At 39.8% G+C, this 18,215-nt stretch overlaps 1 protein-coding gene across 1 annotated transcript in view; it reads right to left on the bottom strand.

Moving 5' to 3' along the window:
* C10H1orf35 (chromosome 10 C1orf35 homolog) overlaps positions 1 to 18,215 on the bottom strand; it is a 148,029-nt gene that overhangs the window by 82,005 nt on the left and 47,809 nt on the right. The window contains exons 2-4 of the mRNA XM_086941114.1: positions 15,960 to 16,055; positions 14,234 to 14,384; positions 14,024 to 14,069 (exon numbers count right to left, since the gene is read on the bottom strand). Of these exons, the coding sequence (XP_086797240.1) occupies positions 14,024 to 14,069; positions 14,234 to 14,384; positions 15,960 to 16,053 (291 nt within the window). The 5' untranslated portion in view covers positions 16,054 to 16,055. The remainder of the gene's footprint in view (positions 1 to 14,023; positions 14,070 to 14,233; positions 14,385 to 15,959; positions 16,056 to 18,215) is intronic.

The following is an 18,215-nucleotide window of genomic DNA, read 5'->3' as shown; positions in this document are numbered from 1 at the left end:
ACCCTTGCTGATCGTTGGTCCTGAAGACTGGAACTTTAAGTGTAATACTCACCTGTATAACCACATTATTGTTTTCCTCCATAGGATAACACTGAACTGCTCTGAAATTGTTTTAAGTGTCTAATTTTTTAAAGTGAAAAGTATTTCCATTAAAAATCGTACTTACCTTATTGAGAAGATCTTGTTCTTAAAATGAAGTACAAACAAAGCATATTTTTCTAAAAATTGTGTGGATCTCTGTAACAGGGAGACTAGGTGGGAGGCGGGTGTTTCACCTTCAAGCAAATAGGGGGTCGTTGATATGAACACCCCTCCCTCTCTCCCATCATACCAGAATGACTGGGAATCAGACAGATATCCCCTTTGGGCGTCGCAAGAGGAATTAGGAGAAGGCTCCTTTAACTGGGCATTCATGGACAACGAAGACACGCCCCCCAACTGACGTACAGACTATCGGACTGGCTAAAGGAAAGGAAGACCCAGGTTAGGCGTGTGACGACACCAAGACAGAGTGCGGAGTTCCGACGGTGCTGTCTGGAGAGAGACATCACAAGGGAACAGGTTCTCAACCGTGAATACTTCCCTATTTGAGCCTCCCTTTGCCCTTCAGTAATGGATATTGCACAATCACGCAATCTCCAACTACATATCCCAAGATGCACCAGGACTCTGTCCGTGGTAAATACAATTGGACACGCCCCCCAGGCTCCGAGTTGTCGTTCAGTATCGCTTGGGTGCCGGTCGCAGCGCTTCACTTTATCGTTTCTGAAGTAAGTCCCTTGAAACAAACGTTGTTTTCGACGAGCGAGCGCAATATTATATCCTTTTAAAACGCCCGCTCTTTGTCTCTGCAGTTGTCCAACTATTGCGGCGGCTGCCGCTCACAACAAAGATCCATAAGCCTACATATGAAGGTAGGATTTTACATGCTACTAAACTCTCACATAACGTTGAAACGCTCAGGGCTGTACTAAGAAGTGCTCTTGCTTCTTTCAGGCGTTCTAAAATCGTACACCATATATCTGAGGTGCGCCGGCACCCCAACCACTCTCGAGTGTCTACCATATCGAGGTATGTGTTAAACCTATCAATCCATTAGTGCGGCTCATAGGGACCCTTAAAGACCGTATGTAACTGAGGTTTTTTATACTATCTCATTCACAGGGCGTATCCTGACCCCCCAAACATAAGGTACCTTTACGTTTTAAAAGAGCTTGAGTTTCAGTGAGGAGTAGTTGTCAGCCAGCTCACCATTGATACCATTTTTTAATTAATTCACAGTGACAACGACCCCCCAGTCCTTGTCCTGAGGAGAACCCGTTAACCGTTGTTGGGTTCGAAACGCGTTGGCGTCCAGTTCCACCAAGATACCAAATTAACTAGGGCGTAATAGGAATAGAATTTACACCTGTCTACACTGTTGTATAGTTTTTGTGTTTTTTCCTATTTTCTGCACCGTGTGACAAATTCACTGTGTATTCTGTGGTGGGTGAAACAAGTAGGCTAGTTTTTCATCTTGTTAGTCCACTTGTTCAATTTGCATTCAGGATTGGTGCCTCAATGACGGAATTTGTTGAGGCATTGTACAGTTGTCTATATTTATCTTTATCACAATTGTTTATGTGTTTAATATTTGATTGAATGTATTGTTTTTGGTTTATTCAATGTACTTGTGAACCTTTGTAAATGTTGTGGTGTATCTTTTGATGCTGAAAAACTTGGTTCATAATCTCTTATAAAATACTAAGTGCCTCAACACAAATGGTTGTTCAGCCTAGCAATTGATTATACTAGGTGTGCATCTTTTCCAAAAACGTTAACTGCCCGGCTCCTTTTTTGTTTATTCTATAAGAGTGGTCCAGGCCGGTCAGGGACAGGACCCAAGCCTTCCCCATTTTCCCTGTCTGGAGAGAAGCGGTTACCAGCGCTGGAAGAGGAGGTGTGATCACGAAGAAGGGATCGCGGAGCCAGGAGGCCAACGTCCCCACGAGGCGCCGTGCCACACTCCTGAGGGAGGAGTGTGGCTTAAGCAGGTACGGCGGCGTGTGTCAGGGTGGATTGGGAGGCGGGGAGACTCGTCGTAGTTAAACCAGACCGTCCCGTTTGCGCCTAACCTTTCAATAGTGTAAATAATCCTCCCTCTACCCGTTTTTCCCGCATTGCCTACTCACCCTCTCTTCACTACTGTATCCCTCACGTATAAAGCACCAAACTTGAGTTGTGTACACAAGTACAGCGGTGACCCCTTTCAATCCTGGGCTCCCCTATGGGTGTGTAAACTGAAAAGACACAAGTCCTGACTGGTTCCTTTATCTTCTTTTTACACATAAATGGTGGTGAGGAAACCAAGGCAAAGAAGTACCTGTTAGAAAAAGTAGAGCCAGACCAAAGAGGCATCTATCTTCCTTCACCCCTCGAGGGGGCTTGCTACCACGGATCCGGCAGGACCTTCCAGAGAGAGACTTTCTTCACGCTACAAAAAAACTTTCACAAAAATAAAACCTTATCTATCACGATCTAGTTTCCGGTCCCTTTCTACCCCGCCACAATCTCCTGTTGAGTTGTGTGTCCATTATTGGTCAATGTTGTGCAATAAATGTCTTACACTCCTCTGTGTTAGGCCTAAGGCTGCACACGCACACTACCACTAACAGATCACTTTGGGTTTTACATGGAGCACTGTACACTTTTGGGGAACCACTGGACTCTGTGCACGGTATAACCACCTAGTGGCATACCATATACAGAGAGAGCTAGCTTCCTACAGCAGATTTATCCTGAAATCACTAGGGTGGTTGCAAACGTTAAAGAGCATAGGTGGAAATAATAAAATTACACAAAGTGTCCACTTCTTAAAGGATGCCATCATGTTGAAAGGTGCAGTAATATTCAAGAAAAACACTCAGATGTAAACAAGATATACTTATTAACTATTTTTGAGGTGGTAACTAGGTTAGCAGACTTTTAAGTACAGTTGTGCATAGCCTTCATATTGGTAAATCGTAATGCTGTTATCTGTGGGTAAAGCCCACAAGGTCTCCAAGAAGATGCTCAAGAAGTTATGGGATAGTATGGAACCCTGGGTGACTCTGCAGGTGACAGGGACATTTGGGACCTGGAGCTGCCCATGTGAATAAACTTGTGCCAATTAGAAAGGCAGAAGAAACAGCTAAGGACACTGCCAGTGAATCTTAATCAAAACACTAGGGTATGATGGTGGACTGTCAAAGGAAGCCCAGGTGTCCAACAATATTAGGAGGCAGTGGTCCTCTACATCTGCAGTATGCAGTGAGCCACCTGCAATGTGTAAGGTAGCAGGCTTTGTGCTCCAACATGATCTGAATCTAGACGGGCAGTCTTTCAGGAGACTGTTCGCGATGATGTGATATTGGAATTGAATGTAAACAGCTTCTCGATGATCTTGCCGATAAGGGGTAGGTGTGTGATAGTCCGATAGTTGGGGGAAGTCATAACGGTCTACTGTAGGCTTCTTTAGGGGTGGGAGATCTGCTAGTCTTGAGAACGTCTGAAAGATGCCTTGATTGAGGGAGGCGCAAGACATTCGTGAGTAGGGGAGAGAGTTTCCCTGGAGAGAGCTATGACGAAGGGTGACAACAAGACATCATCTTCATAGGAAGTTGTTTGAGGGAGTTGAGTATGTGAGGTGAGATCTACGAGAGATATGCTTTGAATTAAGAGTGTTGCAGGATTCTATAAGAAGCTGTACTTGTAAGGGAAATTACAGGCTGGGCCATTAAACTGGCCTCCTAATGGTTTAACCTCAAGCACAACAGACACACTTCAGGCAAACTACGTTTGAGACAAAGTTCCAAACCTGGAAAACCAAAACTGAAAATGTCGCCCTTATCCACTTTGAGAAAATGGGGCACAGAGACCGGATGAGAAGCATAAACAAGTGCATTTATAGCATAGATTGATTGCCATTTTAAAAACGCGATCGCTGCTACCAAAAGAAGCGCCCCAGTACTGCCATTACGTGACAAAGAAGCCCTTACAAAGCACTAGTTACAAAGAAAGGATTTTTAGCCTTTTTAAAAGAAGTTTCATAGGTAGATTTTCTCAAAGATAGCAGAAAATCGTTTGAGTTTAGCCAGTAAGAAGCCAAAGAAGTGGCCTCCTCTTCTAGGATGTTAGGGAAGACCAGGAGGCCCTGATTGGCTAATCAAAATAATCTTTTAGGGACATCCTTCTTTATCCTAGTCCTGAGTGTAGGCCAGTCCTTTGTTCTGCTTTTCTCTAAGAATGAGGAGCAGGGATTTAAATGTAATCTTTAGACCTACAGGAAGCAAATGGAGTAGACCGAGGTGTGGAAAGGTAGGCTCCGCTTGGAAAAATTAAGAAACAGCCTTGCACCCGCATTCTGTCCCAACTGAAGCTTGTGAATGAGACCCACAGACCTCCCTACAAAGAATTTGCAAAGTCTAATCTAGAGCTTCTCAGTGCATGCACTATAGTTTCCCGAACATGGAATGGAAAGTCAAAGACTTTAGTATCCCATAAACAGTTTCCTGTGATGGCGGTTGTGTGATGAAACAACTAAATCCCTAAGCCACGCGTTCTGAAAAATGACTTTGTCTTAACCAAGCATTGCTTTACCACGCATGCCTTTACCACAAATTTGTGTGGTAAAGACATGCATGGTAAAGGAGTATGCATTGCTAAGGTAGCCACTCCCCTTTCTCACCACCCTTAGGCACAAACTACGCCACACCCCCCCTCTCACCATGAGGTGCAAATACCACTACCCCCTCCCAACCGCCACGCTGTGCCCTCCCCCTGCCCTAATACTTAAAACCCTGTCCCTTAAACCTGTCCCATAATCGGACCCTGTCCCCCTGCCCTAATGCCTAAGACCCTGTCCCTTAACTTGACCAGCCATAAGAATTGCCCCGCACTCCCCTAAGCCCTAAGAACTACCCGACTACCTATTTCACACCCCCGAGGCCAAAAACCCTAACCTCCAATTTAAAAGACAACCGATCCCCCCCCCAGCCCTGAAAACTATCACGACTCCCCCAGCCCTGAAAACTACTCCTGACCCACCCAGCTCTGAAAACTAGCCCCAATCCCCCCCAGCCCTGAAAACTACCTCCAACTCCCAGGCTATGAAAACTACCCCCGACTCACCCCCAGCCCAGAAAACTACCCTGACCCACCCCCAGCCCAGAAAACTACTCCAACCCCCGCCCACAAAACTACCTCCACCCGCCCACAAAACTACACCCACCTAGCCCACAAAACTACCCCCGACCAACCCCAGCCCACCAAACTATCCCAACCCACCCCACAAAACAACCCGACCCAGCCCACAAACTACCCCGACCCATCCCAGCCCAGAAAACATCCTAACCCACCCCCAGCCCACAAAACAACCCCCGGCCCACAAAACATTCCCAAACCAGCCCCAGACCACTGTGCTTAGGCATCCCCGAAATCTTCCCATTACTTTCTCACCTACCTGCTGGAAAGAAAGCATCAGCTGTGCGTCATTTGGATATGATATTATATTGAAACCCCATGGTTCCACTACCTTGGCTACAAGGCAGGATAGATGTTAAACAGGGTGTCTCAAACGCTGATAGTTGGAAGTTTAGGGTGGAAGGCGGATTGGTCAGTTATTTGGAACATAGCTGTTGCAGAGGCGAAGATTGAAACATGCAAGAGATAGCAACTTTGATTGAAATGAAATGAAATGAGGGTTTTTATAAAGCGCGTGTATGCCAAAGGCGTCTTAGCTCTGAGCTATCCAAAACACAGGGTACAATACAGAGGGGATGAAATATAAGTGCAGCTAAATATTAAAACAGCCAGGTTTTAAGATCCCGCCTGAATTGGGATAAGCTTTTCTGCGTTCTAAGATGTAGGGGCATAGAATTCCATAACTTAGGAGCTAGATATTGGAAACTTCTGCCACCCCATTTCAGCGTTCTTATCCTAGGGACTCTTAACAAGGATGCTGAGGCAGAACGAAGATTTCTTGAAGGAACATAGCACTCAACATATTGTCTAATTTGTCCTGGTCCATTACTGTATAGGGCCTTGTGTAGTATACACATTGACTTGAATTTAATTCTAGCAGTAATCGGGAGCCAATGAAGTTGCTCTTGAATCACCAGGCTGATGGAACTGAATAGTTCAACAGTAGGCGTGCAACTGCATTCTGTAAAATCTGCAGTTTGTGTATGACACTTTTTTTGGCACCAAGGTATAAGGAGTTACAATAGTCGATTTTCGACAGGATCAGTGAAGTGACTACCCTTTTCCGGAGAGACATCGGAATAAAGGGAAGAATTTTTCTAAGAATCTTAATCATATGGAAGCAGGAAGACGTAATACTATTTACCTGGTCGCACAGGGAAAGCTGGTTATCTACTATAATCCCCAGATTCTTTACCTTTCTTACGGGACTAGGGATTAATTGGCTATGCTTCATATGTCTGTGTCTAAAGGTCACATATAAGGATCATGGGTCTCGGTTTCCATGAAAAGTTTGCTGAAGAAAAAAATGCATAGATTAGTCACAATGTCAAAAAAAATTTATATACATTCAGTATGTTTGAGATTTTGCTATGGTAGTCATAGAATCCAATACAATCCAAACTACTTACAAAGTGATTATGAATCAATGGCAGTAAATTCTTTATTGTGCGATTATTTAAAATCATTACAATAAGAGCCAAAGATGCACTGTTTACATATCAACGATATTACAGTGCTTACAAAGGCCTGAGGGGGCATAAAACTTGAGCATGTTCAAAAGTCAAATTTTTTAAAAAGTATGCTTAAAAAGGTTGCTGTGCCTTATTAAAATGCATGAATATAACTACAGTATCTGAGAAGTCTAAAGTGCAATTTTATTTTCCCTGGATGAAGTACGGAGCTGGCCCCATAACCACCCACAGTATGGCTTGACGGAGCCCGTAGTAGAGTGAAATGAAGTAAAAAACTGGCTGGAGGTCTCGTCATGAGGATACCTTACCCATGTGCAATACCTTTTAACAGAGCCCTGGTTGGAGTACAATTACTAAATGATGTCACAGAATAAAAGAATGCAAGCATTATCACAAGTAGTTTTCCTATGAAGCTAAAAATATAAAGGGAGAGAACCTTGGGTTCACAAAAGAGCTTATTTGTGAGCAGTGCCTCTTAACTGCGCCCAGATGAAAAATGCTATTGCTACATAGCGGCACGGAAACATAGGGGGAAAAGTTTTATCACCAGTGAGTAGGCTTTTAATTGAGCCAAAATAAAAAGAGGAACGGGGATTGGGGTCACCAGCTAAGTTAAGCAATAAAAAAATGTCAATGTCTTTAGTGGTCTACTGGGGCATGGTTCGGGTACACATGTTGGTGATGCCAAAGCTGCTTTCAGGAACTTCAGGAATGGTGCTGCCAACTGTGAGAACAAGGGTTCCTTGGCTCTGTTAGGGGCAATCTTCAATGGACTGACAGGAATCAAAAGCTCCTAAAATTGAGATCTCATTTGTAGATGGTTCGAACAGAAGGGTTTTGGTGAATGTAGACATTGGACTTCTCAATGGTTTAACGTATGACCCTTTTGGGAAACAACTCTGTTGGGCAGATGGAGAAACCAAGAATTTTAAGCGTATGTTACTAAATGGTACAGGCATGAGACTCGTGATAAGTAACCTGAACTATCCCTTCAGTCTTGTTTATTACACAAATCACATTTATCACACCGAATGGAGACAGGGTGGTGTTACTGAAGAATATCTACCAGAACAGCAATCGCATTTGCATGGAATTATTACAGTTCACCCTTACTGTCCCCCAGGAAGTTAGTAAATATCATCTGCAAAGTTTACCTAAACAAACTGGGTGAAATACAGATCTTTGACCTGCATCCCCAATCCAAAGGTCAGCAAGGAAGTGAAAATCTCAACAGAAGCCAAAGAAAATTGAGCCCTAATGACTTACGTTTATGAAACGTAAAATGTAATTTTGTAAAAAAAGTTTACCTTAATTTTATACAACTGTTTTTTTTAGAAATGTGCAGCCATTAGTTATGATCAGTTGGCACACTTTTACGGTGATATAGCAATCTTTTTGGCATTATTTCAATAAAAGGGTTAGGGTTTAACGATGTGAATGGCCCACATTTTGATCCGGCCTCCCGTGCAAAGTTTAAGAAAGCTTGTTGGGAATGATGCATTAATGAAGTGTAAAAACACAAATAGTTTCATTATATATGAAGATGGTGTGTTGAAAACAATGTGTATTGGAAGGAAAGTTTAATGAATTCTTTTTTTCCCCAAAGGTTCAAAGAAAGACCAGAATCCATAATAAGCAATGTGGGTGCCAATCTGTTGGCTTTGCTAATGTTTTTCCGTAAACTATTGCTTAGAAAAAAGTTTACAAAAAAAAAATACTGGAGGAAAAGCAAATATCTTAAACTATCTCAAAACTGTTTATTGAATTTTCTGTTTTCAATCTTTGTAAATGGCATGGTTTATTTTTCAAATACTGTTCACTTAGAAAACGTAACAGATTTGAAAAAGAATAAAGAAGAGTCGGAATGTAAAGGGGAAACTTCTGCCAACCCATTATTTAATTTGCACAGGATTCACTCATTTGGTCCTCTTGCATTAGCACTGAGAAGAGATTTAAAGGCCTCTAGGAGAGGTGTCATGCCCTTTCGCCAGCACAATAAAACCCTATGTGTTACAACGTTTGTGCTTTCATGCAATATGTAGACTCAAAGAGATAAAACAAAAACAACCCTTAAAGTCTGCTCTTAAGCCACACGCCAGCAAAAATATCTTGGATGCAGTGATACGACAGACAAGCTGAGAGTAGTGGGGGGGGGGGGGGAGCACGAAGGGCTAGGACAAAACAAAAGGAGAGAGCTAGAAAACACATGCACTCTCATGGAGTGTAGAATGAAAAATACTGTAGTAGTTACCTAAATGAGAGAAGTGGAAAAATACAAGTCAGTCAGTCAGGTATGCTCCAGAGAAGGAACAATCCTGAGAAGTGGAAGGCATTCATCAAATAAGAAGCAATGGGTATTTTGAAAACCTAATGTAAGTTCACAAAAGGTTTTCTTAATCAGACAGCTTGCACTATCTGATAGGCAGGAAATAGAAATTATTAGATTTCACCCGTGTTAATAAAGTGATATGATTAGCTATTTTTCACGCCATAATCAGGTGGCAAAGCTCCTGTCACCAGCTGTAGACCTCGCACATCAGAGCTACAAATTATGAGACGTCAAGGTGGGTGGTGGTGCAAGAGCCAGAGGTTTCTCCGTTAGAAAGGTGGGGGCACAGTCATATGACCAGAAGTGCAATAGTATTTAAAACCAATTCCATGTGTTATGTATATATGGGGTATGACTTAAGTCTACAGGTTTAGATCCCTTAACCCTAAACCACAAGAACTTAGTTGAATGTGCTATGTGTGTGAAATGCACATCTGGTTTACTGCAGACCCACACTCTGCCCTGTTTCACGGGGGAGAAGTGCTGTTGGGTAAACAGCGATGCAGTAGTGATTGGGCAACCCACCTTTTCATGCTTAGAAAGCCACACTTAAGCATCTGAACTAATAATGACCATGTCTATTGAAAAAAACATTTATTGTGGTATCCTGCTACTTAGTACATGCAGTGTGACCACAAGAGATATAGGGCATATTACTAATATCAGAGTTACTATACATGTTAAAACAACAACCATTTCTATGATGTTTCTCAAGAATATGTTCCCCAACTCCTATACCCTATACTTAGCACTACACTGAGAGCATAAAGTAAACTAACTTTGCCTGGTGTGGGAAAGTTGCAGTTGTCACACTGCACACCTGAAAAGAACCTGCCTCTGTGTTAATCGACTCTCAGCTGGATGGGTGGAAGTGCCTCTATTTTCCCAATGAAAACAATCACTGTCAGCTGAGCTCAGCTGAATGTGGCTACCAAGTGGGTGTCCAATCTCAGTCAACAGCAACCAGCAGTCTTGAATCGGACTTCTTTCTGAACAGCGGGCCTCTCTAACCTGAATTGTCAAATCTCAGTGTTCATATAACAAACTTACCACTGCTTAATCAGGCTGATTAAGAGTGAAAGACAAGGCAGAACCAGTGTTTATAATATGGGTAGGAACCTCTGTATTAGGAAATATATCGAAATGTTGTGTATTCTTAAAACAGATACCTCTATATTGGTTGTATTTGGAATGAGTAGATTTTTATTGCCAGCCAACTTTATTAGAACAAAGCGAGGCTTAAAGTTTTGACAAGCAATGTATTTGCCAAATCATGATTCTTTGGTTTTATACAAGGAACATAATTTTATACATTTGAATATGCATATAATGGTAGCAAATATATTTTTTAGCTGGTTGCTAAAATTCACAATTAATGATTAATTTGTATTAGGCACTTGCACTTTATGTATCTAAGACTCTGTAGATGATTTGCTAATTACGTTAGATATGGAAACCGTAATCGTAACGCCAAATATTGGACTCAATTATTGTAATTAAGATGAGATTGCTGGCTCCTTGAATTGTAAACATCTATTTTGTGCTGCGAAAATTATAAAATTGCACTTTAGGTACTCCACTGCCAGGCACTGTGCACCTTAAAAATGTTCTGTCTTTGCTGCTAGAAAAATGAGATTTAAGAAATTGTTTTTAGTTGGAACGAGGATATACATCTGCTTTTATATTTTTTTTAAGTAATGTTTTGTTTCTATTTTTCTTTGATGATTCTGTGAATCGAATAAAGATGCTTAAATAATAATAATAATATGCATCGACTTTTGTGTACATGTCATCTCTCCATCTTAATATCTCAGATGTAGATATTCAGGGCATCTTAGCTAGAACTAAGGGCCGATATAGGTGGCTCATTACCGGTCGGTAAACCCGAAGTTCGATAAATTTCATGCTTAACGACCGGTATTAAGTCATTTCCAATGTAGGTGATGATTCAGTAAATACAGAATCGGTATTTACCGAATCTGTATTTACCGATTCTGTATTTACCGAATCTGTAGATGGTATGTAGGAAGCACATTTAAGAGTGCTTATGTGCTTTCAGGATTCGTTATTCACCACCAACTACAAGTTGGTGGTAAATGTCAAAAACCATTGGAAAAGTAATTTTGTGCTATTTAAACAGTGCCATGTGGCAGACATACATACCCTTAGGGCATGTATATGTGCCACATTTGCACACATGCACGATTCAGGGGTGCAACAGGATGTCAATGTGACACCCTGCCACCCTTGAATGTGTTCACCCTATTACAGAGTCGGTATTTACCGAATCGGTAATAGTGAATGGCTTCCCATTCATTCCTATAGGCCTTCAGGCCCATAGGAATAAATGGGACTTGCCGAATAGTAATACCGAATCGGTAATACCGAATATTAACGAATCGGTAATATTTACCGTATCTTTAGCTACATACCATTTACCGATTCTGAAATACTGAATCGGTAAAATTCGGTATTTTAGAATCGGTAAATAGTATTTTCCTACATTTGGTCCTAAGTCTCCAATCCTAATTATAATCTAACAAAATGTTGATGCTATGCAAACTGTTTGTGCCTGCGTGGCGTGAAGTATGCAGACAGTTTGTTCGAGGCAGACAATGAAAAATAACTCAATTAGCCTGGCTCAGGAATCTATATCATCCCATCTTGTGTGTCAGAGGTTGCGTCATACATGTAATGTGTTAAATGTAACTGTTAAAGAATGTTCTATCAAACAAAAAGTTAAATTTTGCATAAAAACGATCATAGAATATAAGAGAAATTAAAAAGCTTGTCATAAAGCACAATAAAACTATGCATAGCGTTTGTAGAATGGAACGTATACAATTCATGATTACTTACAAGCCTTATTTGCACGTTTTAAAGCTTATTGCATTTGCATTACATGAAAATGTTTACTTGAAGCCTGGCATGTTTCAAGCTACTGTATTAAAAAATAAAGCTTTTTCAATATAATTCGTGACATTAGGCTTGATAAAAGATACATTTTGTAAATCTAAGCCAATGAGGCATCATATTTTAAAAGGCCAAAGGGAAAAAATAAAACTGCTTAAAAATTATCAAAAATAAGACCAGAATAAAAAATGAAGGAAAAAAAATATAACATTCCAACAGAATCTCTATTCAGGTGGATGTCAGGACACCAAGAAACAGTTTTTTTATCTTCAGGCACTGCAACTATGTAGACCTGTCCTTTTTTAAAGGTCCTCATCATCTGAAGTTGTTGCATCAGGGTTCTTTCTTGTGTGCTAGGGAACCACATGCAAAGCAACACTGTTGCGTTTGCGTGTGAAATGGTCCATATGGCTGGTGAGGTTGTATGGCATGTTCATTCGGTGATTCAGCACGCAGTTCAAGTTGCTCGATGGAAGAGATGGCGCATGGCTTTTCTCCTCCCCTCATGGATAGAGGGCACACCAGTGATGGTGAGGGCGTTGCCATAAACCAAAGTTTTGCTCAAGCCAATAGTCTGAAATGGCAGAAGAGGTTTATAGGGGCATTTTGTAGGATGAGCATTAAAATAGTGTGTCAAAACCACTGATGGGACCTCAACAGTTGCACAAGACGTTCTACATCTATCCAGTCCATATGTGGTTGTTCCAGATGCAGTTCCATACAGATTTCAAAGGAATAGGTCATGAACCAAAACACTGATCTCACTCCATCAAAGCCCAATTTTATAAATTACAACAGCTATTCTTCACTGATTTCGGCAAGGTATTCTTCTCTCGAGTGGCTCACTAGTCTGTTTCAGCACAGCTGTTTATGCACGCTCCTCATTGCATTTCACTCTCTGACATGACATCCACTGTGAATGAAGAGGATGAGGTCACTCCCACAGCCAAACAATTAGCAGGATTATTTAAAACCTTCCAAAAATATTTCAGAATAACAAATGAAAAAAAATCTGTTTTATTCCCAACACGGTTTTAAATCTAATCACTAATCCGGAGTAGATGCTCTTTAAAAAATAAGAATCAGTTGTAATGGAGGTGGTAAAAATCAGATGTACCATGCTAGCAAATTGTATCGGATATTGTTTCCTGAGCAATGTCTGCATCTCTGCAGAGGCGCAAACAGTTTGTATCAAAAGTCGCTGCAGCGGAGGTTAAAACCACATCTTTCAGAGAAGGACTGCAACAAGCTTGCTAATCTTGACAAAATGTAGATTTTGGGTTCGTATTCGAGGCCATGGGACAACTCCAATGATATGACTAAGTGGGGGATAGAAGATTATTCTACAGCATTTTCTCACTGTTGATACGGTCAACAAAGCTGATATTACTTTGCAAATGTAACAACATGCAGAATTTACTAAAAGCAGATACTAATCATCATCTTTGTGTTTACCTTAATACTGTTTCTCACTTTTATTCATGAACTGTGTACATTTCGCATCATATTGTTATTGCACAATGAATAATAAATATTGTGGCTCCATGCACCGTTTTTATTCTTGGGCTATGTGTCATTAAAGCCAGTAAGCTTCCAATAATTTTCTAGTAAGCAGAGGCACAAATGTATCTTCCAACCATAAAATTATTTATGTATACCAGACAAACTGAATGAAAAAGCACATTTTTCAAAATATTTTAATTTTATTACTAGAATGCAATTTAAATTATACAGATTCATTTCATATGGAAAAATGGGATGATTCCTGCAAACGAAATTGCATGTGCAATACTGCATAGTAGTGAGGTCTGTGTTCAGTACCCTACTCAATTTCTTATTTTTTTTAAAAAAAGCTTATTTTTTAAAACACAAATAGAGAAACCGCATACTTTCATCCTATTAAACAGACTTTTGAAAACTTTGGTTGTTCAACTGATTTTGTTAACACAGTTTTACTTCCAACAGAGAAAACAGCTGCAAGCATTTTACTTACTGATCATTATGGCCAATAAAGTTAAGTTCCATCAACTGCACCCATAACGTCCAAAAACCAAACAATGCTTAGAATAACAGACATACTCTACCTCACCTCCTTGCTTAGGCCTGTCGGCTGTCTTTTCACATTCTTGTAACCCCTGAAAGAAAACAAATCATAAAAAATTAACATGGCACTTGTGTTTCATTTTTTCACCAATATATGCAGCATAATCAACACTCTCCACACCTTTTTAATTTAAACAAAAAGGAAAGGTAAATGGTGATATTATGAAAAGGATGGCAGTGGAGTTTGGAGACTTACAGGGCTGCCATCATGGCCTCTTCCTCAGCTTGTCGCACAGCTGCCAACTCCTCTTCTCTGGACATTGAGGCTGGTCCTCCCTTCTGCTTTGCATACCAGGTCAGATCTTTCCCTTTCTGCCACCTGCCAACAGGGGCCATCAGAGAATTACCTGTAGAGGAAAAAAGGCATTTCACAAACTGCAAAGTGCTGCACATTTAGTTGCTATGGTTAACGACTATTCTGTTTGTTTGCTTTTATGCATTCCTACCCAACTTTGTAAACCAGTCTTTTAAATGTTATAGTATATGCGAAGAAAAACATGGGCCAACCTAGACATATTCGGAGAGGCAGGTGCCTTGCAAAGGCATACTGGGCTAAAACAGAGTCAGTAACGTGACAGGCTGAACGAGGAACACCCTTACTGTCAAGTGACTCTTGGAAAGTGTTTGAATGTAAAGTCGATATACACATTTAAAAAAAAAAAAAAAAGAATAAGGCTTAAATGAAAATCAAATAAATAAATACAAGGAATGTTCCTGCATTTCAACACTCCTGGAGATTCCATCAACATAACACATGCATTTCACAAACATTTGGGACTGAAGAAGGCCCTAAAGAGGAATATTTGTCGAGCCAGCTTCAGATGGGGATGACAACAAATAACTTCCTTTTCTATAAGCAGTGGAACATTCAAAGCTTCAAACTATGATATGCTATCAAGGAAACTATTACTCGTCCACCAGCATTCATAGCCTCTCATATCTGCAGCCAGCGAACTAACTATACCAAACTTTAATTGAAGTGTCCTGGTTAAAATAATGTATGATGGAAGCATGCCAGTGGAGCAGGACAAGGGTAACGTACAGAAAGAGCAATACAAGAAAAAGAACATTCTAAAAACTAAAAAGACAGAATACTATTACAAAATCCTCTTATATAGTAAAGAAGTATAAAATAAATAAGAATTGATTTCTATTATTAAAAACGGATTACATTTTATTTAAATGTATATTCACGGTTTGCAGTACATCATAACTTCCAATATGTCCATATTTCGGTTTGCAGAGACAACACATTTGTCGTAACAGCCTGATGATATACAAAACGTCATTCACAGAAGCCATATGAAGTGGTAATTTTGGAAAAACAAAATGAACATGTGTGTGCAGGACTTGTGCCTCAGGCTCGCAAACACTATATGATTGTACAGATGTTTGAGCTTATTATTTGGCATAACACTGAGTAAAAGAAGGCATGTAAACTAGTCTTGTCCGAAACGGTCATTAATTGTAAAGAATTAAAGTATGCCAGCGTTGTTTTAGTAATAGTAGTGTCACGTTTTAATTACATTTCCTCTTTCGAAGTTATTTTGACCTGGTCAATGCCTACTGATAAATTGCTATGGAGTCCAATGGTTGTACACAGTTTGAGAGTAATACATTTTCTAAATCATATCTTTTCATTATGCCCTAACTATCTTTAGGAGGCAGTTCCCAGACAGAGGTGCACCGAGGGTAGTTGTGGAGCTGAAAAGTGGTTTTAATCTGGAACCAAAAAGGTGGAGTCTTATCAATGTGGTCATGGAAAAGATAGAATTTGTCGTAGCTAGATTTCTGTGTATAGCTGACTTGTAAACTAAATAAACTGCAAAATTAAGGATTTTGTACCGAAGGTAAATGACTTAAAAAAACTAATTAAGCCAGTTACTGTTTACATAAAACTCTACAAAAGAGTGTTTTCTTACCCAGGTAATTTTCCCTTTGCTTATCTGTTTTCACATCTTCCCAGCGGAATTGGTCCTGTCCTCCCCGCACACCAGCTCTGGAGGAACCAAACATTTCTTTAAAAAAGAAAAGAAAAAAAAATTCAAACAATAAGTTGATAATCTATATTTAGTAACACCTTAGCTACTAGGGCTTTTCCATTCCAAGTGTGTGCTGAGCCCTTCTGTTTTTTAATACTTGTGATATTCGATGCTTAAACCTTCGTAACTTTTCCCCCACACAAGATATCCAGCCCAATATTGCAACCCCCCCCCCCACCCCACCTCTTGGAGATTCTAAAAGGTACACAGGGTTTGTGGGTTCCCCTGGAGGTACAGAGAAAATAACCAAAATATAAGAATGTATATGGTGGAGGCGGTGTTGAGGGAAGAAGGTTTAAAATTGGGGTTGGCTGTGCTTAGATCACAATCTCCCAAGCTTTCAAAAACAGAGTTGAAAAAAGATCCAATTTTTTCATCACAGCTTTTGCATTTTTGTAAGAGTAATCCATGGTTCCTTTTTTGTGGTTTTAACCTACTTGCAGATTGTGGAGGAAACTGGTGTGAAACTCAGGGTTGAACCCATAAAGCTATATATTTCTGAAAACTTGACAAAAATCTAAATTCAGCAAGGGGACATTTGTGTAGCTCACGCACAGTTTTACCAAAGTAACAAATACTTAAATCAAAACAAATAAGAACACAAAAATGCTTGACGTTTGTCAGTAATTATTGGTTCAAATAGCAGATTTACAAAACTAATATACTGTTACATCAATTAAAGCCTTCTGTTTGCAGTGATACACAGTGTTTGTTGGTTGTACGAAAACAGAAGATACACAGGACCAACAACTGAGCTGTAGATTATAACTATTTTTCACTCTGTACCGTCCATGCAGCAATCCATATGAAAACATCTAATTAATGGAAAATGGCGATGCATTTTTAAATGTGAACTAGATACGGAGTTTAGGAGTAGTGGTTATTTGTTGAGCACTGAATTTCGAGTGCCCAATAGTATTGTGTTTTAAAGGGTATCTTGTTAAATGTGTTCTTTCATGCACACTAGCTTACAATTGGAAGCCAAACCTTGAGAAGAATTCAACTTATAATAACAAATGTTCAGCTAATCTATTCCACACTTCTTGCGATAAAAACTGTATCACACTTTTGGGTGGGCCTGTTGCTTTGAAAGGAAAAATCCCAAAACACAACATAGAGACATTCAATTTTCCCCACGAAAATGTCCTATTTTGCCATTGCAAGTAACTGCAGAATTTGGAACCTGGTTCATCCGCCACAAACAGAAACCTAACAAACTCAGACATTACTTTTTTAAATTCTACACTTTATTATTTGGAGTAAAGTACACGAATCATTGAGATTACAAAAAAAAGGACAAGGCCTGCGTATCAATATGTAGTTTGGAATTCCATCATAATACACTAAACATAACAATTAACAATTAAGTAAATCATTCTGAAGAAGAAATAATACAGATACGGCCTGAATTACAAATGATTCCTGTATTGTGTACAAATGTTTATGGCAGTTAATGGAGGTCTAGTTTCTTCCATAAAGGACATGTTTTGGGTTTGCAGGGGATTTGTTGCAGTGTGATCTCATCCACATCTCAAATAAAAATCAACCATTCTTTCCAGAGTTGAAAAGAGAACTTTGAAAAGCTTTTACAATTGTATAAAATAACTTTACATCCAAGTGTGGTAAGTAGATCAAGAAGATGTTCCTCGTTGCTATTTGGATCATTAAGCCCATTAGTAAATAATTATGTTTGACAAAGAGAGGTTGCTATTTTATTCTTAAAAGGAGAGGTCCAAATCAATGGGCGGTTGTATACAGCTTGGTCAGACATATTTTTCTGATTCCCATTTAGACTGTGTTAGTTTAGTGGACTTGGGGAGAAGACGTTTTAAAGACAATGAGTCTGACTTTTCCTAAAGAGGATAAAAGAACAATGTTAAAGGGATCCATATAATTTTTTATTTTCTTTTAGCTTTGGCAGTCGCAACTTTAATCCTTTGAAGGCGATAGAACTCAGTGTTTTCTAAATTGTAGATACTTTGAAGTGTAGCAAATTAAATTTGCTTGGTCTTCTTACCCAACTGCTTTACCATGCATATCCCTTGAGTGCCACTCACTCCAATTTATGATTTAACCATCTATTTTAACGCTCTTTTAACACAAAAGGATATGTTACATATTCATTTTTTTGTTTTA

Source organism: Lissotriton vulgaris, chromosome 10, assembly GCF_964263255.1.
Source record: "Lissotriton vulgaris chromosome 10, aLisVul1.2, whole genome shotgun sequence".
In the NCBI taxonomy this organism is placed as follows: domain Eukaryota; kingdom Metazoa; phylum Chordata; class Amphibia; order Caudata; family Salamandridae; genus Lissotriton; species Lissotriton vulgaris.
Note: the sequence above shows the minus strand (reverse complement) of the source record. Positions and strands in the feature narration are given on the sequence as shown.